Source organism: Canis lupus, chromosome 13 (genome assembly GCF_003254725.2).
Source record: "Canis lupus dingo isolate Sandy chromosome 13, ASM325472v2, whole genome shotgun sequence".
Taxonomy (NCBI): domain Eukaryota; kingdom Metazoa; phylum Chordata; class Mammalia; order Carnivora; family Canidae; genus Canis; species Canis lupus.
In genome coordinates, this window is record NC_064255.1 from 37222856 (window position 1) to 37248571 (window position 25716).

Consider the following 25716-nt stretch of genomic DNA (forward strand, 5'->3'; position numbering starts at 1 on the left):
TCCAGTCTGAGCTGGGGCGGCTGCCCCCATCGTCCGCTCCCCAAATGAGGGTCGGGGCTGCAGGCACAGCAGGGGAGCACAGAGGAGCCAGGGCAGGGGAGGAGTGGCATCTGACGCGGGGGTCGGGGGGTTGCGAGGAACCAGGGCCTGTGGGAAGTGGCAGTGGCCGGGCCTCTGTCCCCTCTCTGAAAATGGGAACCGTGACAGCGATAGCCACCTTGTGGGAATGCCGCCAGGTGTCAGGAAGATGCCCTGGCACCCCGAACTGTGGATCCACCCTCCAAGGGTCGGGAGCCCGAGCACACACCCCATCATAGAATCCATCCTTTCCCGCCTGGCCTGAGCTCACAGCCTGCAGCCCCGAGAGCACGCGTGCAGATGAGAGAGGAGGGCGTAGGCACTGAGCACAGGCCCAGGCCCACAGGCCACGCGTGGGCCACGCCAGCTGTGCCCCCCTGCTTCCCTGCCGAGGAGGGGCTTGCCGGGCATCCTATCAGTGACCCTCGTGTCCTGGCCACTGGCTACTCCTGAACTGAGCCTGCAGGCCAGACAGGCATATAGGGCCTCGGCCCCATCAGTGCCACCCTCAGTTGGCTCTCTGGATTTCCCCCGTTGCCCCCCCCTTCAGCCCCCATGCCCCGGCTCCGGCCCCAGGACCAAAAGCGCTCATTGGTGGGACGAGCCAGCTTAAGGTTAGTGTCAGGGTCTCCTGCACCCAGCCTGAGGCCAGGGGGAGAGCAGTCCAAGAAGGCCTGTGGGTCGATGGGATGACGCGCTCCGCTCCTTCCTGCCCTGGTCCTCGTAGAGGGAGAGGAAAGTAGCCCAGGCCCCTGTCATCTCTTGAAAAGATAAGGACCCATCCATCTTGCTCCTTCCCCCACCCGGGAGGGGGCGAGGGCCCTACCCTGGCCAAGCCACCTGGGCCCCCGGGCCACACCCCGCACCTGCTCTCAACGCCCGGCCACCAGCAGGCCTTGCGCAAGTGGGAGTGAGGCGCCCATCCATCTCTTTCGGCCTCCTCCTCCTCCTCCTCCTCCTCCTCCTCCTCCTCCTCCTCCGCCGGCCCTGACCCCTGAGCCGGGTTTCCTGGCCTCGTCCAGGGACAGCTTCTCCCATGACGCGATCGAGTCGTCGCTCCAGGCCTCAGGGCGAGATAAAAGGACTGTGCTGACAGGGGACGGAGGGAGCATCGGAATGGCCTTCAGGACACAGGCGCGAGGGTGGCGGGCCGGGCCCTGGCTGGCCTTGAGCAGGGCACCCACACTGGGCACCCGAGCCGCTCCGGCCCCCAGGGCGGTGCTGCCCTTCGAAGCCGTGCCCCGCTGTCCCGGCAACAAGTGGATGCGAGTGCTGCAGATCTGGAGGCAGCAGGGCTCTGAGAGCCTCCACCTGGAGATGCACCGCACCTTCCAGGAGCTGGGGCCCATTTTCAGGTAAAGCCTTCCTGCCCGCCTCGCTGGGAGCACCCTGCCCGGCTGTCCCTCCCGGCTCCGAGTCCCTGCGGGTGCAGGGCGCTGCGCGTCCCCAGCGGCCGCCTGGGGGCTGAGCAGTGGCTGCTCCGTGCCCTTGACCCCGGACACCCGCCGGGGCTCTTGTGAGGCTGCAGGGCTCCCCGGACGGTGACCCGAGAGGCAGAGGGCAGACGGCCGAGGGCGGACGGCCGAGAGGGAGAGGCTTCCCCGGTTAGACGGCGTAGGAGCCCGAGCTCGAGCCCCGTCCACGGCCCAGGAGGACGGAGAGGCCAACGGGAGCCAGGCCGGTGGCTCTGCACGGGGAGCCCCAGGGAGGCCCCGGCCCCCCAGCAGGGCTCTGAGCTCTGTCCCTCAGGTATGACGTGGGAGGGACACACATGGTGCACGTGATGCTGCCCGAGGACGTGGAGAGGTTGCAGCGAGTGGAGAGCCCTCAGCCCTGGCGGCCGCCCCTGGACCCCTGGCTGGCCTACCGACAGCATCGTGGGCACAAATGCGGCGTGTTCCTGCTGTGAGCGCGAGGGGGGGGGGAGGCGTGGGAGGGAGCGGGCAGCCCCTGAGCACCCCGGCCCGAGGCCAGTGAGGGGTGGGGAGGCCCGCATTTCCCGGGCCTGGAGAGGGGCAGCAGGGCCACAGGTCAGCAGAGCAGGATGGCCGCTTCCACGAGGGAGCACCCATTCCACCCAGGCCTTTGTAGTTGGCCCGCCCAGGCAGGGTGGCCTTCTCCCTTCCTACAGGTCAGGAGGCCCAGGCCTGGGGGACTGGAGTCACAGCCAGGTGCCCCTGGGAGTGTGTGCTGGGGCCTTGGGGCCCCCTGGGTTGGCAGCCCTCGGCCCCTGCCCCGTGGGCCCTGGGGTTGAGCACAGGAGGCTCCGGAGGGCGAGGCCAGGGTGGGAGGAGGGCGGGCGGCAGAGGGAGGGGCCTTTGTTCAGAAGCTGAACTCTAGGCCTCCCACCTAGAGCCTAGGAGGCTATGAGCCCGCGTATGCACCCTTGGGTGCGTGTGTGTGTGGTGGGTGTCTGCCCAGGAGTGTGAGTGGGCCCACAATTACGCTCACTGGTCGGTGCTGTTTTAGGCATGTGAATACGTGTGTGTTTGCCCACGATGGCTGCCTTTGGCTTGTGCTCATGCCGTGGTGTGCGTGCTTGAGCGGTGTCTCCCCGTGTTGGCATGTGTGCGCACTTCTGCTCTTTGTGCACACGTGCGTGTGCGTTTTGGTACCGGCCTGCATGCCTAAGAGTGTGTCATCTGCACATGTGTGCCCAGTTTTGAGCATCCAGGTGTGTCGTGTGCATGTGCAGGTGGGCATTGTGGGTGTGCTCACGCATGTCGTCTGTGTCAGCGTGCGTGTCTGCCCGGGGCCCGTGTGGCGTGTGCATCTCTCTGGGCGCCCGTGAGCGCACACGATCCTCGTCTCTATGTGCAGGCAGCCAGCCGTGGAAACGCTGCTTGTGCTCTCGTGTGCCTGAGAAGGCAGCTCCCTCCACCATCCGCCGGACGGACGGACTGACGGACTGACGGACTGACAGACGGACAGCGCCCTGGAGCCGGCCGTGCTGATGGGCTCGGGACCCTGGTTTCCCCGGAGACCATCTGCTCTAATTACTGCTCAGCACCCACTTGGCCAGAACGCTCTCCTCCTCCTCCTCCTCCTCCTCCTCCTCCTCCTCCTTTGCTTCCTCTTACCTCCTCCTCCTCCCCCTCTGCCTCTCCTCCTCCTGCCCCGACTCCTGCTCCTCCGCATCCCCCTGCACCTACTTTTCCGTCTCCTCCTTTTTCTCCTCTCCTCTTCCTCCTCCTCCTCCTTGTCCTCCTCTTCCTCCTCCTCCTCTTCCTCCTCCCTGTCCTCCTTCCTCTCTTCCTCCTTCTCCTCCTCTTCCTCTTCTCCTCCTCCTCTTCCTCTTCTCCTTCTGCTTCTCTTCCTCTCCTCCTCTGACACCTCCTCCTCCTCCTCTTCTCATTCGGTACCCACTTCTGCTTCCTCAACCTCTCCTCCTCCTTCCTCATCCTCTTCTTTTCCTCCTCCTCCTTCTCCTTCTTCATCATCTTCTTCTTTCACATCATCTTCCTCTTCTTCCTAATCAAAGCATACTTCCATGATACTGTTACATTAGTTTCAGGCAGACAACATAAGGACTCCACACGGCCATATGCTGCTCAGGGCTCATCACGACAAGTGTACTCTGGGTCCCCAGCCCAGTTTCCCCGACCCCGGCCCCCTCCCCCTGCCAACCAGCAGGGTGTTCTCTCTGCTTAAGACTCGGAATTTTGTCTGTCTCTTTCTCTTTCTCTTCCTTTCTTTTTCTTTCTTTCTTTGTTTCTTTCTTTCTCTCTTTTGTGTTAATGCATTGGCTTTGCCTCTTAAATTCCACAAACGACCGGAATCTTATGGTAATCTGTCTTTCTCTGACTATTGGCACTTAGCATCATACCCTCTAGATCCATCATGTTGTTGCAAATGGCGAGATCTCATTCATTTTCGTGGCTGAGTAATATTCCATCGTATATAAATGTCTGCCTCTCTCTCTAGCTTGCCCATCATAAACAGGGCTGCAGGAAACCTCAGCGTGCACATATCTTTTCCGCTGTGTGTTTTCATTTTCCTTGGGGAAACAGCCAGTAGTGGAACGATGTTTCACTTTTTTTTTTTTAAGATTTTATATATTTACTCATGAGAGACACAGGGAGAGAGAGGCAGAGACACAGGCAGAGGGAGAAGCAGGCTCCACACAAGGAGCCGATGTGGGACCTGACCGGGGACTCCAGGATCACGTCCTGGGCCGAAGGCGGGCACTAAACTGCTGAGCTCCAGGGATCCCCCACTCTTGGCTCTTTGAGGACCCTTCCTACCGTCCTGCAGGGCGGCTGCCCAGGCTGCATTCCCACCAGCAGTGCCCGAGGGCTCCCCTTTCTCCACAGCCTCACCAACATCTGTCATTTCTTGCGGTTTGGGGCGGTGGCCGTGCTGATGGGTGTGAGGGGCTGTCTCACTGTAGTTGGGATCTGTGTTTCCCTGCCGATGGGTGATGAGGAGCATCTGCCTGTGTCTGTGGGCCATCGCTGTGTCTTCCTTGGGAAAATGTCCATCCGGGCCTTCTGCCGTTTTTCATGGGATTGTGTGTTTTCCAGGGTGCGGTTGCATGAGTTCCTTAAATGTTTGGATATTGAGCTCATGGACGCGTCCTTTGCCAAAGTCTTCTCCGCCTCAGGAGCTTGCTCTCCTGCTTCTGTTGACGGTGTCCTTCGCTGGGCAAACACTTCCCCGTGGGTGAAATTCTGATAGTTTAATTTTGCTCTTCCTCCCCGTGCCTGAGGGGACCGCATCCAGAGAGATGCCTTGACGGCCCACGTCAGACACGGCCCTGGCAGTGCTGTCTTCTGGGAGGTGTATGGTTTCGGGTCTCGCACGGAGCTCTCTCATCCATTCCGAGGGTAGTTGTGCATGTGGTGTAGGAAGCCAGCCGGTGTCGTCGTTCTGCCGGGCGCTGTCCGGATGTCCGGGCACCGCCTGTTGAAGAGACTGTCCTCTGCCCGTTGGATATTCCACCTCCTTCGTAGAGATCCATGGACCGCTCAGTCGTGGCCTCCTCTGGGCTTCCGCTCAGCTCTCCTTGGTCTGTGCGCCTGCTTCTGTGCCGGCACCAGGCTGGACCGATCACTACGCTCGGTAGTGTAGCCTCACACCTGGGATTGTGGGACCTGCAGCTCTGTGGTTCGTTCTCGGGGTCGCTTTGGCTTTCAAGGTCTTCCGGGGTTCCATACACGTTTTAGCGTTATTTGTTCTCATTCCGCGAAAAATGCTGTTGGTATCTAGATAAGGATTCCACGGACTGTGTAGCTCGCTTTGGGTAGCGTGGACAGATAACAGGATCGGTCCTTCCAATGCATGAGCGTGGGCTCCCTTCCCATTTCTCTGTGTCGTCTGCAGCTTCTTTCACCTGTGTTACGCTTGTCAGAGTACCGGGTTTTCGTGTCCTCCGTTAAGGTTGTTCCTAAGTGTTGTCTTATTTTGGGTGCAATGGAAATGGGATTGTTTCCTTCATTCCCTTTCGTGCTACTTCATCCTTAGCATACAGATATGCATCAGGTCTCGGTATATTCATTGTGTATTCTCAGACCCTGTGAACTCAGTTACCAGTTCTGGCCTTCTTGGGGGGAGGGCGGGGCTGGCGCCTTTAGGGGTTTTCTGTCTGCGGTATCATGCCACGTGCAGGTGGGGAGGACGTGTCATTACTTCTTCCTTACCCATTGAGGTCCTAGTCATAGCAGCCGGATACAAATAAGAAATAAAAGGCACGCGAATTGGAAAGGAAGGCTTTAAACCCTGGAGTCTTTTTTGAGTGTATCACGCAAGTTGCGGTTTGGCTCCTGCCCTGGAGGAGCGGAAGCCACGCGGGGACAGGCCCGGGTATGACCGGCACAGGGGCAGCAGGCTCAGCAACAGGAAGGGTGGAGGTGAAGGGGGCCACGGGCCTCTCACCCCGGGGCATGGCGTGAGCAGGGTGGCAGAGCTTGACAAGAGCCTGGGCTCCCTCCTCCTTCCTGGGAGAGGGAGGAGCCAGAAGAGCCCCGTGGGTGTGCAGCCACAAACCCGGGGACCCTCGGGGCACAGCCAGGCACAGATGCATGTGTGGGGCTCGGCCTCACCTCAAGGGGAGCACGGGGGGGGGGGAGGACATGGAGGGTATCTGGGCACGGCACTCAAGGCCTCCGTGGGAGAAAGGGTTCTCCCTGGGGTCCAAGGGAGGGCAGCCCGCCCCTCGGGCCCTGCAGGCAGCCCCCCGCCCCACCCCTTCCCCTTGGAGACCAGGACGATGGGGGGAGGTGCGGGCCCGGCCCGGCCCGGCGCTGATCTGCCTCCCCTGCAGCTCCTGTGTCTGCTCTACAGAAACGGGCCCGAGTGGCGCCTGAACCGACTGAAGCTGAACCCGGACGTGCTGTCGCTACAGGCCGTCCAGAAGTACATCCCCATGGTGGACGGGGTGGCCAGGGACTTCTCACAGGCCCTGAGGGCGAGAGTGCTGCAGAATGCCCGCGGGAGTCTGACCCTGGACATCCGGCCCAGCATCTTGTACTACACCGTAGAAGGTGTGCAGGTGCCGGGCTGGCTGGCGCCAGGGCGGGCCGGGCCCTGGCTGGGACCATCCGGGGCCCTCGGCTGCCCTCGGGGCCCGCGGCTGCCCTGCGCTCAGCAGCGTGCCTTGTCCACAGCCAGCAGTTTGGCCCTGTTCGGGGAGCGGCTGGGCCTGCTGGGCCCCAGCCCAAGTCCTGCCAGCCTGCACTTTCTCCAGGCCCTGGAGGCCATGCTGAGGTCCACGGCCCAGCTCCTGTACCTGCCGCGGGGCCTGTCGCGCTGGACGAGTGCCAGGGTGTGGAAGGAGCACTTTGAGTCCTGGGACTACATCGTCCAGTACGGTGAGGACCTGACGCCGGCAGTGCCGCGGCACAGGGACCCAGGGCTGCCGTTCCAGCTCCCTGAGGCTGGGGGAGGGCTGCGGCCCCAGCGGGGCGCTCGGGGCACCTTGGAGGCCCCCAGGAGCAGGCGGGGAGGCCGGGCCAGGCTGCGCTGGGCCCGAGCACCGGGCAGGAGCGGGCGGGCGAGGCGGTGCGGCGGGCCGTGGCGCAGGGCTGAGGTGGAGAGCCCCCCGGCCCCGGGCCCAGGCCCCTGCGTCTCCGGCCCACAGCCAACGAAGCCATCCAGAGGATCTACCAGGAGCTGGCCCTCGGCCGCCCGCAGCACTACAGCGGCATCGTAGGGGAGCTGCTGCTGCGCGCGGACCTGAGCCCGGAGGCCGTCAGGGCCAACTGCATCGAGCTCACCGCCGGGAGCGTGGACACGGTCAGGCCGGACCAGCCCTGCCCCAGGACACGGACGCCCGGGCTCCAGGCGACGCGTCCCTCCCCCCCCGCACAGAGTGGCCCCCACTCGCCCCTGTTCTTAGGCGATGGAAGGCTCTGATCTGAGGGCAGGGGAGGGCGCGGGGGCCGCCCCTCCAAGGGGAGAGCTCGGCCTCTGCCCCACTGGGGAGCCGAGCCCGCCCCGTGTGGAGCCCGGGGGCTCCAGTGCCCTGCGGTGGCACACACCTCACGCAGATGTCTGGGGCCTGACCAAGGGGAGGGTGGTGTGCACATGAGGGGCCTCTCCTGAGAACAGGGACATGTGGCTCTCCTGGGACTTGCCCTGCGGGGGACAGGCTCAGGACAGAAAGGGCAGCTCTGGGCTGCAGCTGGTGGCACAGCCAGCAAATGGCAACCCAGCAGGGCGATGGGGGTGGCGGTAGCGGTGGCGGTGGCGGTGGGGGAAGCAGACCCAGCCTTCCTCGGCCCGCGTCCCGAGGTGCTGCCCTGGCCCGGGCACCCCGGCTCCTGAGCAGAGGCACCGACCCTGCGGGGGGAGAAACTAGCTGAGCGGAGCCCAAGGCCCAGCCAGACTTAGGGCCCAGGGTGGCCCGTTGGTGTTGAGGCCACGGGGTCAGGGCTGACCTGCCCCTCGGTGCCCAGGGAAGATCACTGCATGGGTGCTGACGTGCCACAGCCCTGGGGCCGAGGAGCAGCCTCCCCCTGGCACACGCACGCGCGCCCCTGAGCAGATGGAGCCCCCGAGGAGGGTGAGAGGCAGGCCCTCAAGTGGGTGGAGGAGGAGGCCTGGATCTTCTCTGAACTTGGACAGAGCTTCCCCGGGGATGCGAGGGCGGGGGATGAGGCGGGCTTTAGATCTTGAGGTGTCAGATCCCTGGGATCCGTCCTCCCCAGGGTGGAGGGGGAGAGGCACATGCCCGGGGCAGACCGCCGTCCTGGGGGGTGGTCCGGGCGGAGGCACCCACACTTGTGGCTCCTGCAGACGGCCTACCCCTTGTGGATGACTCTGTTCGAGCTGGCTCGCAACCCTGATGTGCAGCACGCCCTGCGCCAGGAGAGCCGGGGGGCCCAGGCCGGCATCGCCGAGAATCCCCAGACAGCAGTCACAGAGCTGCCCCTGCTGCGGGCCGCCCTCAAGGAGACCCTGAGGTGGGTGTGGCAGGCCTGCCCAGCCCCCCCCACCCCGAACCCCCCAACCCCCTCCGGCTGCCTGGGCCCCGCTGTCTGGGGAGCGGTGCTCCGATCCTGGGGCCGAGGAGCAGCTTTGCCCACCATGCATCCCCGGTACCTCCTCTTCCTCTCCCCGAAGGGATGGGGGCGCTTCTGGCTCCGTGATGCCACCTCAGTGCCCCCCTGGGAGCCATGCTCGGCCGTGTCCTCCTCCCAGGGCTGCGCAGGGTGGCGGAGCTTCATCTGAGCTCAGGAGGTGCCAGGGACGAGCTGCTCGTGACCCGGGCCTCCGGGAGCCAGAAGGGACCCGAAAGGGTGGCGGGGAGCTCCCCTGGGCCAGCGCCCTTGCGCCAGGAGGGCCGTGGGAGGGAAGCCAGGGCTCCTGCGGACACAGCGGACGACCCTGTGGGATACCCCTGTCCACAGGCTGTACCCCGTGGGTATCTCGGTGGACCGCCAGGTGGGCTCGGACGTGGTGCTGCAGAACTACCACATCCCGGCGGGGGTGAGTGGGGCCCCACAGCCCCTCCAGCTGACGGCAAGCCTGGCTGACTCGTGGCCGCCCGGCGCCGCCGACACTGCCCCTCCCCCGTCCACAGACCTTGGTCAAGGTGCAGCTCTACTCCCTGGGTCGAAACCCCTCCGTGTTCGAGAGGCCCGAGCGCTATCATCCCCAGCGCTGGCTGGACGGCCGGGGCTCCGGCACCAGGGCCCCCAGCCTGGCCTTCGGCTTTGGCGTGCGCCAGTGCCTGGGGCGGCGCCTGGCCGAGACCGAGATGCTGCTGCTGCTGCACCACGTGAGCGGCCCCGGGAGGCGCCACGCGGCGGAGCCCGGCCTGGGGTGGGGGCTGGCGTGCAGGACGGCCTGCTGGGAGCCACTGGCTTCCCCTGGGCTACAGCCGGCCCACAGCTGGGGGCCAGGCAGGCCGCGCAGCCTGGGCCAGGACCCTGGGGTGACAGGCTGTCCGGGGACACCCGCGCCTCTGTCCTAGGTGCTCAACAACTTCCTGGTGGAGACCCTCACCCACGAGGACGTCAAGATGGTCTACCGCTTCATAATGATGCCCTCCACCCTCCCCCTGCTCACCTTCCGGGCCATCCACTAGGGTGTCGCCCCGCTGTCGGGCCCCCACGCCGCCAGCCCACTGCCTGACCCCGGCCAGCCCTGTTTGTCCCCTTGGGCCCTGCTTCCTGAGCCACACAGTGCAGCCGGCACCTTGCACAGAGGGTCAACGGGAGGATGCCTGGCGGCAGGCCCTGGTGTGTGCCCGGTGCCGCCAGCACCCTCCCGGGCAGCGAGCACCCTCCGGGGGCCTTTGAGGCCCTGTCGCCCCGACACTAGCCCCTGGGGCTTCGGATGTGCACACCCCACCCCCCGCCTCGCCTCGCTGTCCAATCTGTTAGCCCCTGTGCCCTCTGCCCCCTGAGGAGCTGCCAATCTCGGGTCCTCGTCCTGCTCGGTGCCATCTCAAGGGCCATACTCTGTGCCCAGCCTAGAGCTGCAAGCGTGGCCGGTAGTTGCCCCACCCCAGCCCCAGCCCCACCCCCACCCGTTGTGCTCAGTCCACTTGGGCTTCTCCTGGCCCTGCGAGGCTCTGGGCTTATGGCGAAAGCCCCCAGCCGAGGGCCTGCACGACCAGGTCAGGGTCGCGTTGACTAGAACAGCCACCCAGGAGCTCACGGGGACGATGGGCCGTGGAGATGACTCGCCAAGCAGGGAGGATGGTGAAGTCTCTGGCTAGCCGCGGGATGACCTCGGAGAAACCTCTAGAAGCAGGCTTGGGGCGCCCTCAGCCAGGCACAGCCACACGCTCCCTTGAGAGAGGGCCTCTGTGTGCCGTGGCCGCCCGCCCTGTCACAGCGGCCCCTCGGGCCTGACCCGGTGGCAGGAAGGGGCTTTGAACGGCGGAGAGCCGGCTGGGGTCTCCTAGCTGGCAGCAGCGAGCAGCCTGTCCCAGGCGGCCCGGCGCAGGGGACACCCCCGGCTGGAAGGGGCTGAGGCAAGGCCGGGCGGGGGCCGCTCTGCTCGGTGTCCCTGGCCCCTGGGAGAGCCGGCACTCGGCGCCCAGCCGGGCAGCGGGAGGAAGGGCACCCCCAGGCTGTGCCAGCCCTGCCCGTGCCCAGGGGCCCCTCGGCGGCATCTGTCCCTGCGCGAGTCCCCGGAGGAAGAAGAGACCTGGCGCCCTCGGCACGCCGTCGCCCTGGAGGAGGGCTGCTGCCCGCGGCGTGCTCTTCCCCTGGGCGAGGGGGACGGGGAGCCACGGAGACGAGCGGGGAGCCCGTCCCTTCATCCCCCTCACCGCGCGAGGACGCCCAGCTCACAGGCCCCGGGGAGGACCTGGCAAGGTGGCACAAGCTCCGTGGTCACTGGCTGGACAGGGATGGCTTCCTTCTCCCGCCGCCCGACAGTCGCTGCTTTATCGGAGGCCCTGCTCCGTGGTGGCGCGCGGTGGCCGGCAGGCCTGGGATGGCCGCTCCCCCGCAGGGAGTGTGCGTGTGTCGCTCTGTGCAGCGGGGTGCACGGCTCTGCCCCTCTTCCAGCGGCCCTGGCAGGGAGCACTGAGCTCGGCCCGGCCTCGTGGCCCGTCCAGGGCAGAGGAGCCGCCCGATCGGGTGGGCCCGCCCCGCCTCCCGTGCCCTCCCCGACCCCCACCCCCACCGAAGGACCTTGGGGTGAGGGAGACCTGCGCAGCGTGGAATCGCCCTGCCATTAAAGGGGGTCTTGGCCCCGAGCCGCGCCTATTTCCAGCATTCCTGCCATTCCGGGGACGGACACCAAGTAGGACCGTCCTACGAGGGTCCTACCCTTCTGTGGCTTCTTCCGCTTACCCGCGCACGGCGCCCCTCCGTGCCCAGGGCCGGGTGTGGTGTTCATTGCCCGGCCTGGGGGTCCCCGGAAGACGCCTGGGACGGGAATCCCCAGCCTCGCGGGGTTCGGCTTCCTCGGCTTCTCCCGCTCCTGCTGCACAGGACGCGGCGCTCCACCTTCACCTCGGCCATGGCCTTCCAAAGTCCCTGTTCCGTGGGGTCCCAAAGCAACCTCTCACCCCGTCGGGTCCTACACCTCACGTCCTCTCCCCCAGATATCGGGACCCACCCTCCCGACCCCCGGGGGCTGCTGTGCCCGCTGCGCCCTTGCCCGTCATTCTACCCGTTTTCCAGTTTGAAGATGTCCTGCCCTTTGTGCCAGCCACGCCGGGCAATTCTTTTCTACATGTTTGTGCGGATTTATACTTTCTAGGAGGGGAAGGACTGAAACAGACTCATCGGCCTCATGACCGGGCCAGAACCTGAATACCCGGGCTGGAGGCGGGGCTGGGGGGTGGAGGATCCGTGTCACACGCCGTCCTGGTGCCCTGAGGGAGCAAGGGGCACACACCATGTGCCGAAGCCTCCCGCCTGCATTGTGCCATCACGCTCTGTGTGTAGATGTTTTTTCACTTTCTTGCAGAAATATTTGCCCGCCTACTAGTAAGAGAGGTCCAGAGTGGCTGGCTGTCAGTCTTTTGCATGTAGTAGTTATTGGACCGCAAGGAGAGTGCCTGCCAAAATGTCACATGGCTATGCACAATTTTTTATCCCACCAGTTAGCACCTACTTATGGGGCATTTTTCACTTGTCAAGGGCTGTTAGCCATGAGAAATCCAGTCCTTGCCCACTGGATACGGCACTGAGACTAATGTACAGAAACGGGTGCTAACATATTTATTTCACTATTTTTGCTAATATCAGAAATACACACAACATTGTTTGCTTTCAAGAAAATGTTTGGCGGGCAGCCCAGGTGGCTCAGCGGTTTAGCACCGCCTTCAGCCCAAGGCGAGAATCCGGAGTCCCAGGATCGAGTCCCACTTCGGGCTCCCTGCATGGAGCCTGCTTCTTCCTCTGCCTGTGTCTCTGCCTCTGTGTGTGTGTGTGTGTGTCTCATGAATAATATAAAATCTTTAAAAAAGAAAAGATTTGGCAATTTTTGGTGTGTCCCTTCTTTGCAGCGCCAGCCAGTAAGAAACCAAAGAAGAAAATGAAGTTCCATATATGTGTTTGTAACAATGATGTTCTCTTCGTATTAACCAGTCAGGTCACAATTATACTGGTGTGCACACGGTTTCACACCTTCTTGCAAATACCTTCCTCCACTCCACACACTCATATACCACATGTACACAGGTATATTATACTGTATTTGAAGCAGAATGTTAATAGTGAAGAGAACAATCTAAAACCTCTAGAGGGACACCTGGGTGGCTCAGCGGTTGAGCATCTGCCTTCGGCTCAGGTCATGACCCTGGGGTTCTGGGATCAAGTCCCACATCAGGGTCACTGCATGGAGCCTGCTTTTACCTCTGCCTGTGTCTCTGCCTGTCTCTCTGTCTCTCTCTGTCTCTGTCTCTCATGAATAAATAAATAAAATATTTTTTAAATATAAATAAATAAATTCTTCTAGAAATCATAGACAAGGGTGCCTGGTGGCTCAGTGGTCTCAGCCTCTGACTCTGGACTTTGGCTCAGGTCATGATTCCAGGTTCCTGGGATGGAGTCCCGCATCGGGCTCCCTGCATGGAGCCTGCTTCTCCCTCTGCCTGTGTCTCTGCCTCTCTGTGTGTGTCTCTCATGAATAAATAAATAAAATCTTAAAAAAAAAAAAGTCTGCTTCTCCCTCTGCCCACCCCACCCCCCTCTTGTGCTCTCTCTCTCTCTCTCAAATAAATAATCTTAAAAAATAGAAATCATAGACAAATGTCAGCTGCATCTGTGATGACGACAGCATTAGATGTCGGACATGAGAGCAACGCGTTCACGATGCACAGGGGAAGGACCACCGGGTGGGGATGAGCCACGAGGAGCCACGAGCTCCTCAGAACGTCGCTGGAGGAATTATTCTGAATTTGCTTCAAGAAGAGGAACTTGACGCCTGGCGGGCTTGCGAGTTCCAGCCCCGCGTTGGGTGTAGAGCTTACTTGTAAGGAAGGGAAGAAAAAGGAACGCGAGCTGAGCTATGCTGCAGGATCCAGGCCTGGGGCAGCGGCTGCAGGATGTGGACGCACTAACCGTCCGGACCGCGGGGCCCGAGAGCCCCCGCCTGCGGCCCGGAAGCGATGACTCCCGGCTGTGATGCGGCTCCGGTGTAGGCCAAGGACGCTGTGTTGGGCCGCGGCCTTCTGTCCACAGCCCACCCCACCGGGCTCCTGGGCGGTGCCAGGCGACCTTGGGCAACCCCAAGAGCTCCCTGCCGGCCCACCGAGGGCACCCCTCCGGGAAGCCCGGGAGGCCTGAGCTGTGGCTTTAGTTCCTGCTCTGTGAGCCTGGACAGGTGGTTTAACTTCTCTCTTCCAGATGTTTCCTTAATCTGCTAAACAATACTGAAGGCATCATAACCCCAGTAGCTATGAGAGTGCTTTAACATACCAGCCACTAGCGGCTTCAAGCACTCCCGTGGTACCCGTTCCACAGTTTATAGCCACGACGGGAATCTGTCATTCTTCCCACCGTATCCATCAGCAAACCGGAGCCCAAACATGAAGATCTTTGCCTGAGGGTACAAGGCTACTGAGTGGGACAGTGGGGATTGGAAGCCTTGTCCCTGTGACGGGGCCCAGGGTCCGCCTCCACAAAGCCAGGCAACGGGAGGCGTCCCTGCCAGCAGGGGGCAGGGGGCAGGGGGCATGAAGCCGAGCCACTCCAGGGACGCGGACCCCAGCTGGGCGGCCCGAAGCACTCCAGGTCTCCCTGGAACCAGTTCCAGCATTCAGTGGGGTCTGCGAGGCCCGGGGTCCTGCATTCCCTCCATGCCTCAGCAGTTAAATAGGAATCATGCAGCCCCCTCGCCCCCAGCAGACTAGGCTAGCACAGCTTCCCATAGAGGGACGCCACCGGGTACCCACGACGTGGGGAGAGCTGCGCTCAGGCCCTACACACGCCCCCAGGGTGGCCGGGCTCTGTCCGGGCGGAGCTGTAACAGAGAGGGCACTCAGGCCCTCCCACCTTCTGGTGTCCCCGTGGCTTCTCACCCAGGTGGAGCCTCCAAAGGTCCAGGGTCTGGTGCTCAGGCATGCAAACTTTACGGCCCCCCTTCTCCTAACTGCTATCAGGTGAGATTGCCTTTCCCTTATTTAAACAAAATCCTTATCTGTTTCCGCTCAGAGGCTCTATATCCTTATGAAGATAAGGGAGGAGTACCTCTGTCCCTCCTTCCAGGTGAGATCTGGGAGAGCCGCCAGCACAGAAGGCGAGGGCTGCCTGGAAGGCTCGGCATTTACAGGAAGCCAGCCAGTACACCCTGGAAGGCTCAAGGCTCCGGGAGGGTGTGCACAATCCCTTGTGGCAGATGCGACGAAGGGAGCCACTGGCCTGGTCTCTGCTGGGGTGATGTGCCTACGGTCACCTGGGCACCACCAAAGACCCCAGCAGGAGTAAGGCTGGTTCCTTAAGAGGCAAGAGGGAATGGCACTCTTAAGTCAGGGGTCCATCTGCGCAGCAGTGAGCCCAATCACAGGAAGCCCTGGGGTTCCAGAGTGGCCCACACCGGGTACAGGTCTCACTCCCCAGGACGGCAGGATGTCCCACAGTCTTCCAGGAAATGACCCATATCTGGGGGAAGACAGAAAGGGCTTGTTCCCACTGAGCCAGGCATCAGGCATGACAGGAGAGGTTCCATAGGAGCTTCTGGGGACCTCACCCCTGCCGGACACCACTCTGTGTACTTTGGGTTAGGATCCAGGGCAGCAAAGACGCTGAAAGTCTCAAAGTGTGTCCCTCTCACCCCACACCAGGCCCTGACAGGAGAGCCTTCCCTAGCCAGACACTTAGCTTCTCACTGACCGGTCAGGAGATGCACAGACATGCCTGCTGTGCCAGAGGTGGCTTTGAGCGGGTTGCAGAGTCCGACTCATCCCTCTTCAGAAGCACCACCTGTCTCCAGTTTAGGGGGGGGCATCCTGGGCTCAGAGTGATGCCACTCGCCTGACACAGGCAGCCATGGAGGGACCTGCGGTTCGAGGAGGGAGCCCAGGCTCACATCCTTGGCCACCAGAGAAAGCACGGGTCCACTGTGCCACACCTGGCCTGACCGCCACAGGGCTGGGCCCGCAAGGCCGAGGGGGCTGCTGGCTGGGCAAGGAGGCAGCAGACGCAGAGTGGAGAGCTGGGTGCCCTCCATGAACACAGACCCCACCCTCGCAGAGGAGCTCAGCTGTGGGAGCGCCCCCTTGGCTGACCCAGAGGACAGAGGAGGACTGAGCGCCCAGGCGACCTCCTTGCCCTGCGGCCGCACACAGCACCCGCCCCACTCCTCCCCTGTCCCCTGGTCTTCATCTGAACCGCTCAATCATGCTTCTGGAGTCCAGCATCCCCAGGACGACTTCTCCAGCAGGTAAAGGAGGCATGAGGTCCATGCTCTGAGTTACCTTTTGGGATCCAATGTTTTCATTTGAATGAAATGTTTTCATTTTAATTTTTTAATGACAAAGAGTTGTAATAATAAGGTAAATATAATAATACATATAATAACGTATTATTATATTATGTCATGCAATATATCACGCAAATGTAATAAATCCAACCTGCAGTAGTGTTGCAGTCATAAAACAAGCAGTGTGGGGGTGGGGGTGGCTCAGTCAGTGGAGCATCTACCTTTGGCTCAGGTCATGATCCTGGGGTCCTGGGATCCAGTCCCACCCTGGGCTCCCTGATCAGGGGGAAGTCGGCTTCTCCCTCCGCCTCTGCCGCTGCCCCTGCTCATGCTCTCCCTCTTGCTCTCTCTGTCACATAAATAAAATCTTTAAAAATAATAATAATAAGCGAAAGTCCCTGAGCCTTGGTTTAAAAAAATTAATTAAATTCATTGTTACTTTTTCTTTATGGAGACAAGAGCCAATACGGGACAATGCCTTGGACCCACGAGATCAGCAGCACCAGGCCCAAGGAGCCTCAGCTCAGCTGCTCTGTTGAGTTTCCTGCTGACTCTGTCTGAGGCCTCTTGCACACGCTATTCTCCAAAGGACGTCACCACTGATGGTGTTTTAGAAGCTGCACAAAAAGCAGCTCATCTCAGCACTGAATATGCATTTACTGAGCACCTACCATTCACCAAGTATTCCTGTAGGTTTGGGTACAGAGCAGATTCCGAAGCAGACCTTTTCTGCATGGAGTTTACGTGCTAGTCAGAGCGCCAGCACACTGATGACCGGGCAAGGGATGCGTCCGGGGGTGTGTGCGCCGAGGGCCGTGTGGCGCCCGGGAGCACAGGGCGCGCTAGCTCAGCTGAGGATGTCAACGAGCCTCTCCCAGATCAAGTCACCATCTTCTCACTCAATTTCCAAGTTTTGATTTTTTTTTTCCTTAACAAGGAAGCAGGAGATGGAAATATATTTTTACAAAGACACGTGAAGCCACAGACAGAGGAGCCACCCAGGAATTCAGTGACAGATGATGGAGGGCCCGTAAACCAAGCCAAGGGGCACTCGGAGCGGGGGTGGGGAGGTGGGAGGGGGTCTCCAAGAAGGAGGGAGGGATGGGGCACTGAGTGAGGTTAGGAAGGAAGCGCAGTGGGGACTGAGACTTGAAATGGACCCCTGGGAAGTCACAGGCGAACATGAACCATGATGGGCTGCAAACTCTTCTAGAGCAGCTTCAAGAGGAGAAGATGTAGCAACAGTAGAGAAGATTCTCTGGCATTTTGCTCTAAAAGGAAGTAGACAAACAGGCGGGTGGAGGGATAGCTGGACAGGATATGAAAGATCAGGAAAAGAAGGGCGTCATCCAGCACGTTGATCCGCCAGTGGGGGCAATGCTCTACCAAGGGGGCAGCTGCCGGTGCAGGAGAGAGAGGAGAGATTCCAGAAGCGTCCTTGGGCAGACGAGAGGGGCCGGGTGCTGGTGGGGAGTGGGAAGCTGGCCACGGGTCCCACCTGGAGCAACGGGGGGCGGGGCATAATCAGTGACCTTTGTGGCACGGCCTTTGTGAGGGAGCAAGAACTTCGCTTCTCAGAGCTGGCAAGGGCCCTGCCTGCCTGACCAGCCCTGGCGGGCACCCCACCCACCCTCCCTCAGGGCCTCAAGGACAGGGAAACCGGGAAGAGTGGAGCTTCAGGGACTCCCTCGGCTTCTGGGACTTCTACGGGAGCCATCTGGCTAGTGGGCAGTGGGAGGAGCTGGGGGGCCCGAGAGCCCGTGGGATGGTGCTTTGCTTCCGGCTGACACAGTGAGGCAGTGGCACAGGAGTCACGCGCTGCTGTCCATACAGGCGTGTGACAGGCTCCTCACGGGCAGCCCTCGCCCGGAAGCTCCTGCATGTGCCATCCTACAGGTGCACTGCGTTCCCACCTGATCGCTCTTCCCCAGGAGCCTCGGCCCCCACCACCCAGGTCCTGACCTCATCTGATGGTCTCCCCTCCGCTGGGATCCAGCAACCCCGTCCGGAGACCTCATCTGGGAACCTGCCATCTGCCGATCTTTTTCTCCCAAACCCCAAACCCCACTTGCCCTCAGGAAGCCCCGTCATCTCTCTAGGCCCCCCACCCCATGCCACCCACAGAGCCACGTTCAGCCTTTGGGCCCCCTGGGTTTTGTCTTGTTTTATTGTTTTCTCCCTACCGGATCCTGACTGACCTTCCAGACCCGACCCCACCCACACCTCACCTGGGGGGGGGGGGGTTAATGAGTCAGCCATTGTCCCAAAGTTCAATCCTTTATCACCATTAGGTTTTATATCTTGAGCAAGTCACTGGCCTCATCTACATCTACACCCTCGGGTACAGAAGAATGAGGTAATTAAGCCTTAATTAGGTGTCATTTTATATAACACACCTGGAAAGGTTCCGGAATGGAGTGGAAGCTGACGGTAAGGCCCAGCCCAGCACACACTTCCTGCTGGGACAGCTCTGAAGCCGCGCAGGGGGGCAGAGGCAGTGAGGGCTCATCCTCCGCGGCACGGCGTCCCACTTCCACCGCCCCCGAGGCCAGCTGTGAAGACAGGGAGCCAGGCCTGTCCCTGTCCCCAGAGGCGACACGGCACAGCCAGGAAGGAGAGGGGAGCAGAGGCGGCCCCGGAGGTCTGAGCGCCGCTCCGGGACAAACATGCGCAGACCACGGCCTTTCACTGCACACGGTTAACCTGCGTGGGCTGCTTTCAAAGGAAATTCAGTGCGGCTGCGTCACCGTGCTGCTCTTCGGGGGGTCTCGAGAAACAATGTGCAGGCGCCCTTGGGGCTCTCGGACAAAGCCGCACGCCACTCTCGTCTGGAGCCAGCCTGGAGCTGGCTTGGGTGCCCCGTCTCCGTCCAGGTCCCACCCGGCACTTCTGACTAGTGGAACAGGGTCACCTGGCCAACCCACCGCAGCAGGGGGACTGGGAAGTGTAGTTTTCTAAAGTCCACGGGACAAGGCGCCCCACAGCGTGGAGAGCTATCAAGCTAGGAAGAGGGACCGGCCACACCCATTGGGATGGCTGCCCTTAAATAAAATAACAAGTGCTGGCGAGGATGTGGAGAAACCAGGCCCCAAGGGCGGGGCTGGTGGGGATGAGAAACCATCCCGCAGCTGTGGACAACCCTATGGAGGCTCCTCAAGAAAACTAGACACACGCACACACACACACACAAAAATAAAAGAAATGAAAAGAAAATCAGACACAGAATGACCTTAGGTTGCAGTAATTCCTCTTCCAGGCACATACCCGAAACAGCCGAAAGCGGGGTCTCCAAGAGAGATTTGCACACCGACGGCCTAGCCGAACTCGGAAGCAACCCCAGGGCCTACGGATGGTGGAGCAAAATGGGGTCTGTGCATTTCGTAGACACTCTTCAGCCTTAAAAAGGAAGGAAGTGGAAGGACACCTGGGTGGCTCAGCGGTTGGGCATCTGTCTTGGGCTCAGGTCCTGATCCTATGATCCCGGATCGAGTCCCGCATCGGGCTCCCCGCAGGGAGCCTGCTTCTCCCTCTGTCTGTGTCTCTGCCTGTCTCCCCGTGTCTTTCATGGATAAGTAAATAAAATATTTTTTTAAATAAAGGAAGGAAACGCTGACACCTGCCTCAACATGAATGAACCTTGAAAAAATAAATGAAAATAAGCCATCCACCACAAAACAAATCCTCCAGGAGTCCACTCCGTGAAGCACCAGCTGTCGTCCCGTTCACAGAGGCGGACAGAAAGTGGACGAGGGGAGCCAGGGGCTGGGGGTGGGGGGCAAGGAGTTCGTGCTTGAGGGAGACAGAGGGACAGTGCCCAAGACGGGAGGGTCCGGAGGTGTGCCAGGGAAAAGGGCGCTCGGCAGTGTGAATGGGCTTAGTGCCCCGAGACCACATACTTCAAAATGCTTAAAATGGTCAATTTTACGTTATGTGTATTTTAACACGATTTTTTAAAAGATTTTATTTATTAATTTGACAGAGAGAGAAAGAGAGCAAGCAAGCACCAGCAGGGGGAGCTGTGGACACAGGGAGAGCAGGAGGGAGGAGCAGGCTCCCACCCGCCAGGAGCCCGGATTGCGCCTCAATCCCAGGACCCTGGGGTCATATGACCTGAGTCCAAGGCAGACACTTCGTGGGCGGAGCCACCCAAGCGCCCTGTATATTTTAGCATGATTTTTTTTTAAGATACAAGGAGGATATTCAGAGGTGAGGCCTCCATAAACACAAGTTATGGCCTTATTACACAGGTGTCCTTGAACAAAGCCCTCTGGCCTGCGGCCCCCACGGTGGCCCCTCCACTTTTTCCTCTCATGGCTCTTAAGCCAAAAAAATCAGCCAATCTACCCCAATCGCCTCTCCTGGGGTCCCTCTGCTCTGCTGCTCTCACCTCCAGCCTGGCCCCCTGCCGGGGGCCCAGGGTCACTCTCAATCCCCTTCGGCTGTCGTCCCAGTGGGTGTGGCATGCTCCGCATGCTCGTCTCTCCCCGCGCAGCCACCTGCCATTCTGCGGCTTCCCCTTGCTGCTCCCTCCATTTGCCCACGGGCCAGAAGCCCCACGTCCCTGAGGGTCCTGCCCCCTCACTCCGCCCTGTCCCCTTGGCAGCTCCGCGCCCAGGCCCCGTGGGCGCCTCTGCTCCTCAAGAGCTCCGGGGTGTCTGCCTAAGGGGCCCTGGTCTCCGAAGCCACCGAAGAGCGGGGTGCAACCTCTCTGAGCACCCGTACTCGAGCCCGCTCTACGGCAGGTGCTTCTCTTGGACAGACGTGGGACTGTCGGGGTAAGATCAACACGGAGACTTCGCGCCCTCCACGTTCCGAGAGGCGCTCGGGGCTGCTGCCTCCTCTCAACCACCTTTGCCCCAAAGACCCCAGAAGGACCTAGTGAGTCCAGGCCCCCTTGCCTCTGCCCTTGGTGGGAGACTTGAGGGGCCCTCCGGGTGCTCCCTACATGACTTGTCTGAGCCTCCTCGGGTGTGGGTGCAGCTGGCAGGGGGAGCTGGGAGGCGTGTCCAGGACAGAGGTGACTGACTGGCCGGGGGAGGGGGAGGCGGGCTGGAGCCCACTGAGGAGAGTGCCAGCTACATAAGGGCCAGCCCAGCCCAGCCCGGAGCTCTCTGGGAGGTGCCAGGTGCCAGGATGAAGGCTGCTGCTCTGCTGGTGGTACTGCTGTGCTCAGGTGGAGGTGAGACCCGGGGGGCCGGGGGGCACACCTCTTCCCGGCCTTGTCTTTCCCACCCCCTGCCGTGTGTCTTCTGCTTCACTTTCTGACCGCTTCCTTGGCCCACCCAATTTCCTCCTCCAGGGGCCTCTCCTGACCTCCCTGGCTCTCCCTCACCTGCCCCTCCTCCCTGGAGCACCTTGATTCTGCACCCAAGTGTCTCCTGGCTCCCGGGCCCCGAACGGCAGATTGGGACCTGCCTCCCTTCCTGCCACGGCCTGGCCCTGGGGCTTCGGCACACTCGGGGGCTGACGCGGACCTCTTACCCTCCCCAGCCTGGGCCATAAGATGCCACAACTGCACGAACGATAAAGGGAACACCTGCTCAGGACCTGTAGACTGCCCCAGCTACGCGAACGCCTGCGCTTCACAAGTGCTGAGTGAGTCCAGGCTCTGTCTTCCTAGAAGTTAAGAGGGTGCAGTGGGATTCGAAGACCTCGGCAGGGGTGGGGGCGAAGGACAGGTGGGCTACTACCACAGCCCAAGAGGTGTGACAAGTCTCACTCTACACAAAAAGCCTGAAGTTAGAAAAAATCCCCAGGGGGATTTCCTGTGAATCCAAGTGTGGCTTCACAGTGTGAGCCAGACCCTGGCCGCAAGGGCTCCAGCCAGGGGCGCTGCAGCCAGCACGGTTCCCTGGGCACTGCTGGGGTAGATGCCAAGGCGGAGAGGTCCATGGGCTCTCAGGACTCTAAGATAAGTCCATTCTGGGGTCAGGAGGAAGGTTCCAGTCACAGTCAGTGACCCACAGCTTCTGGATGTTTCTTCCATGTGACAGATATCAAACTGCCAGACCAGACGGTGGCCCTGGCAGCCAAGACCTGTGTGCAATCGTGCGAGACCCTCAATCCCATGCCATCCCGTGCTTCATCCAGAGCTTCAGTCAGCGATCTACATGCCTCCATCTACTGTTGCAGCACCAACCTGTGTAACCGAGCTGGGGGCCAAGGGCCAGGGGCCACCACCGTGGGCCTGATGCTTGTGGCCAGTGTCCTTGTCACCCTCTTAGGGGCCTCCCTGTGACCCAGAGGTGTGGGACATGAGTGAGGCAGCACAACCCAGGACACCCAGACCCCTAAGCCCCTGTCCCCATCAGGCCGTCTGTGAGCTCGTAAATTGAGGACAGAGTACAGAGGAGGTGGAGGGCCTGGTGGGGTGGTCACAGAGGACCACGCCCATTTGCCCCAGATCTTCAAGGCCAACAGAGGCACCCCACCCCAGCACACCGACGCAGAGAACCTCCTGGAGTCTTTGGCTTTTTCTGGGTATCCTGCCCGGGGCCTTCAGCCATCGGTGCCAGACCTACCACGGTCCTCGGGGAGCTGCTCCCCCAGCTGTGCAGAGACTTTCCGTCACCCTGGGTGGAGTGTGAACCCAAGGCCTGTCTTCCAGCCCAGAGCCACTGGCCAGGCTGGGGCTCCACCCGCAGCATCCCCTTCCTGCGGCACTGCTTATCCCTGTCCGACCCCCTGCCCACGCCCCCCGCTTCCCCAGGAGTAGCTCTGGAATAAAGTTCATGCATGTCAGTCCTGCCTCAGCGTCTGCTTCAAGGGAACCAAACCTGAAACCCAGCTGCGGGCCCCACCACGACCTCGGAGCACAGGAGGAGAAGTGTCTTCTGTGCTGGGGTTCCAAGGTCTCTGGGCGGGTAACTCCTTCCGCCTTATGAAACCATTAAACAAAACCAAAAAGTGTGCAATTTGTGTGGTACCAAGGCAGGCAGACAGGAAGTGCTTGGGAGGCTCAGCCAGGAGTGACTTGTACCCTCTGGAGACAAGAAGGCCACGGTCCAGGGAGCCAGGATTTGGGCCAGCCAGAGCCCAGTGGCCTGGTAGCCTCCTCCTCCTCCTCCTCCTCCTCCTCCTCCTCCTCCTCCTCCTCCTTTCGAGCCAGTGGGGGTGAAGTCCCAGGGCTTTGGCTGCAGTTTCTTGGCAGCCAGTGGGAGCACCTGCAATCCCAGGCACATTGCGTCCCCAGGCCCCAGAGTCGGGCCGGCAGAGAGGGTGGCTGTGGAGGCAGGAGGGTATCCTTCACGGCCCCCTGCACAGCAAGGAGAGCCGGGGCTCTTCCCAGGGACCTTACTAACCATGGGGGGAGAAGTCACTCAGCCAGGGGATGGGGAAGGGGAGGTCTCGCCTCCTTTTCTCCTTTGATCCTGGAACAGCCTCTGCAAATCAGCCACCGCTGTTACTGTCCTGTGTGCTGAAGGGACCCGGGGAGAGTCTGAGTGCTGGTCTGCTCAGGCTGCTGTGACAAAGCACCGCCGACCAGGCAGCTTGCACACGGATTTATGGTCTCCTGGTTCTGGAGGCTGAAAGTCCGAGGCACCCCGAGGCCTCTCCCTCATGTGTGGCTGGTGTCTCCTCCCATGTCCTCATGTGGCCGTCCTCCTGGCTGTGTCTGTGCTTTCATTTTCCCTTCTTGTAAGGACACCAATTATATAGGTTTGGGCCACCCATAGGACCCCAGTTACCGTAATCATCTCTTTAAAGGCCCATCTCCAAATACAGTCAGCTTCTGACGTCCTGAGGGTTAGTACTTCGGTATCTGAATTTGGGAAGGACACATCCAGGCCGTCATACAGGAGGAGTGACTGTCTCAATGAACTCCAAGCGAAGACTTGCCAGGTTCTCATGGGCACCTGTGCCAGAATGAGGACGAGGGGCTGCTTATGCTCGGCAGGAGCAGGAAGGCCCAGTCCTGCGAGTAAAAAAATTAATCTTGTCCCAGGGAGGCCCGGCCTCTGCCCTCGGCTGCGGGGGGGTCGCCGCCGAGCCCGTGAACACCCTGAGTCCAGTGTCCTTGCTTTCCTGGGGCTCTGGGCTGCACGGCATGGGCTCGGCCTCCCGAGGGGCTGGACGCTGAGGTCAGCCACGCAGGCAGCCGACCAGGTCCACGTGAGGGAAGCCCCACAAAGACCTGGGACACCAGGGCTGGGGGCTCCCCGGGTGGCCACACTGGTGCGCACTGCCACCGCGCCGCCAGGGGAGCCCAAGCTGCCCACGACTCCGCGGGGAGAGGGCGGTCCGGACCCTGCAGAGCTCTCCCCGGGGCGCCCTTCCCCTGGGTGCTGGGGGTCTGGGTCCTCTCCCTGCGGTACGTCGTCACCCTGAGCACGACGGCTCCGTGAGCTCCGGGGGCCCTTCTAGAGAATCAGCGAGCCCCAAGGGGTCTCGGGCACTGCTTCCTAACTTCATAGTGCAATAAAGCTAGTGTCCACCTCCCTTAGATGGATGTGAAGGGCCAGTAAGATGGAGAATGCCTGTCACCATGCACCTGGAGACTGAATGGAATGTAAAAGTAACAACAAAGAAAGTGGAGAGTGTCCCATCCCACTCCAGAGCCCTGAGCCCACTGACGGCCTCATTCCCTCGTGGACCTTGCCCTCAGGGAGCTGAAAATTAATTACCTGACCTACAACTCTGAACAATGAACTCTGAAAAATTAAAGAGTCCAAGAAACACTCTCTGTAAGTGAGACGTAGCCATTGGAATCCCGCAAACCCTACAATTCAGCAATTCAGCCCAAGTCCCATCTGGCCCGCAAGGACGCGAGGTTGCCCTGCCGTGTGGCCTCCCGGGGTCTCCACAGCTGCAAACATGCCCCGTGCACTTAACCCTGGCCTCTGGGGCTGGAGAACTCCCACTGACTTGCAAACGTGCCCGAGCCTCTCCTGTTCAGAAACACGCATACACACAGACATACGTGTGTGCATTCCTACGTATGCACTTATCTGCATCCGGACACCCGCACAGGTGTAGAGTCATCCAAACGTATACCTCATGTTCACTTAGTAGGAACAGCAAACAAAAATCCCAAGCTTTCCTCTGACCAGCAATAAGCACTTGAACACTAAGACTTTTAAATCCCAGTCATGCTAGAAATAGTTGTGATTTATTTAGAATAACTCGTTATGACATTTAATGAAGAGCCTGACAAATAAAAACAAGCGATCACTCAAGCTTCTGCATGACAAGCGTGTTCTTTTGGCAGCAGACTTGTCCGTGTCCCCAGCCTTTGAATTGAAAGACATTCCAAATACTTTCCCAGCAGGATTTATGTGCAGGCCCCACTCACCTGGATGATTAAATGTGTAATCCTAGGGAAAAAAGAGAAAAGGAAAATAAGCAAGGAACTTCGGCAGGCATCCAAACTAGAGTAATGCTGGAGATACTTCCACCTTGTAGTGCCGGCAGCAGGACAAACAGACAAACAGAAGACAGATGCCAGTGTGTGTGTGGATGTAATGCAAGGATAAGTATGAGGTTTCAAGCCAGTGCCCCAAATCTGCAGCGTGGGGACAATATCTTACCCATTTGGAACATGAAGAGAGGGATCCGCAGGGACAGGCAGAGAGAGCCACACAGAGGCAGGTGGACCCGAGAGCGGGGCAAGAGAAAGAAATTTTAAAACAATTTAGAGAAGATAAGAGGTTCTTGTAGGTACCCTTAGAATAGGCTGGCTTGGACAAATATTTATAGATCTTAAATTCTTTGAAAGTAAAAATATTTGCATAGCAAACATGAACTGAGAATAAAACGTAAAAACAGCAAATGATAAAAAGGAGGAAATATTTACAATAGTGTAACAAG

The 25716-nt window shown here is 60.5% G+C and overlaps 2 protein-coding genes across 4 annotated transcripts; both read left to right on the top strand.

The window, feature by feature from the left end:
• Positions 1 to 444: 444 nt before the first annotated feature.
• Positions 445 to 12458, top strand: LOC112662131 (cytochrome P450 11B1, mitochondrial-like). Of its 3 annotated transcripts, XM_035712960.2 has the most exons (9): positions 465 to 1433; positions 1828 to 1983; positions 6361 to 6560; positions 6684 to 6887; positions 7157 to 7311; positions 8314 to 8480; positions 8928 to 9006; positions 9101 to 9298; positions 9494 to 12458. In XM_035712960.2, exons 1-9 carry the CDS (start codon positions 1195 to 1197, stop codon positions 9605 to 9607), a joined length of 1512 nt encoding a protein of 503 aa, XP_035568853.2. In that variant the 5' UTR covers positions 465 to 1194; the 3' UTR covers positions 9608 to 12458. The 3 variants fall into 3 exon arrangements, with proteins under 3 accessions (XP_035568854.2, XP_035568853.2, XP_035568855.2); XM_035712961.2 differs by lacking the exon at positions 1828 to 1983 and having other exon boundaries at positions 445 to 1433; XM_035712962.2 differs by lacking the exon at positions 9101 to 9298 and having other exon boundaries at positions 467 to 1433.
• An 8470-nt stretch (positions 12459 to 20928) lies between these two features.
• On the top strand, positions 20929 to 22650 carry LOC112662405 (lymphocyte antigen 6B-like). Its single transcript, XM_025451006.3, has 3 exons — positions 20929 to 21088; positions 21400 to 21504; positions 21903 to 22650. Exons 1-3 carry the CDS (start codon positions 21043 to 21045, stop codon positions 22145 to 22147), a joined length of 396 nt encoding a protein of 131 aa, XP_025306791.3. The 5' UTR covers positions 20929 to 21042; the 3' UTR covers positions 22148 to 22650.
• Positions 22651 to 25716: the final 3066 nt, after the last annotated feature.

Excerpts from the sequence above, each read along its gene's own strand:
- LOC112662131 (XM_035712960.2), top strand. The coding sequence starts at position 1,195 with ATGGCCTTCAGGACACAGGCGCGAGGGTGGCGGGCCGGGCCCTGGCTG. Across the intron at positions 1,434-1,827 it reads GAGCTGGGGCCCATTTTCAG|GTATGACGTGGGAGGGACAC; the intron begins GTAAAGCCTTCC and ends TCTGTCCCTCAG. Across the intron at positions 6,561-6,683 it reads CTTGTACTACACCGTAGAAG|CCAGCAGTTTGGCCCTGTTC; the intron begins GTGTGCAGGTGC and ends CCTTGTCCACAG.
- LOC112662405 (XM_025451006.3), top strand. The coding sequence starts at position 21,043 with ATGAAGGCTGCTGCTCTGCTGGTGGTACTGCTGTGCTCAGGTGGAG. Across the intron at positions 21,089-21,399 it reads ACTGCTGTGCTCAGGTGGAG|CCTGGGCCATAAGATGCCAC; the intron begins GTGAGACCCGGG and ends TACCCTCCCCAG. Across the intron at positions 21,505-21,902 it reads CTGCGCTTCACAAGTGCTGA|ATATCAAACTGCCAGACCAG; the intron begins GTGAGTCCAGGC and ends TCCATGTGACAG.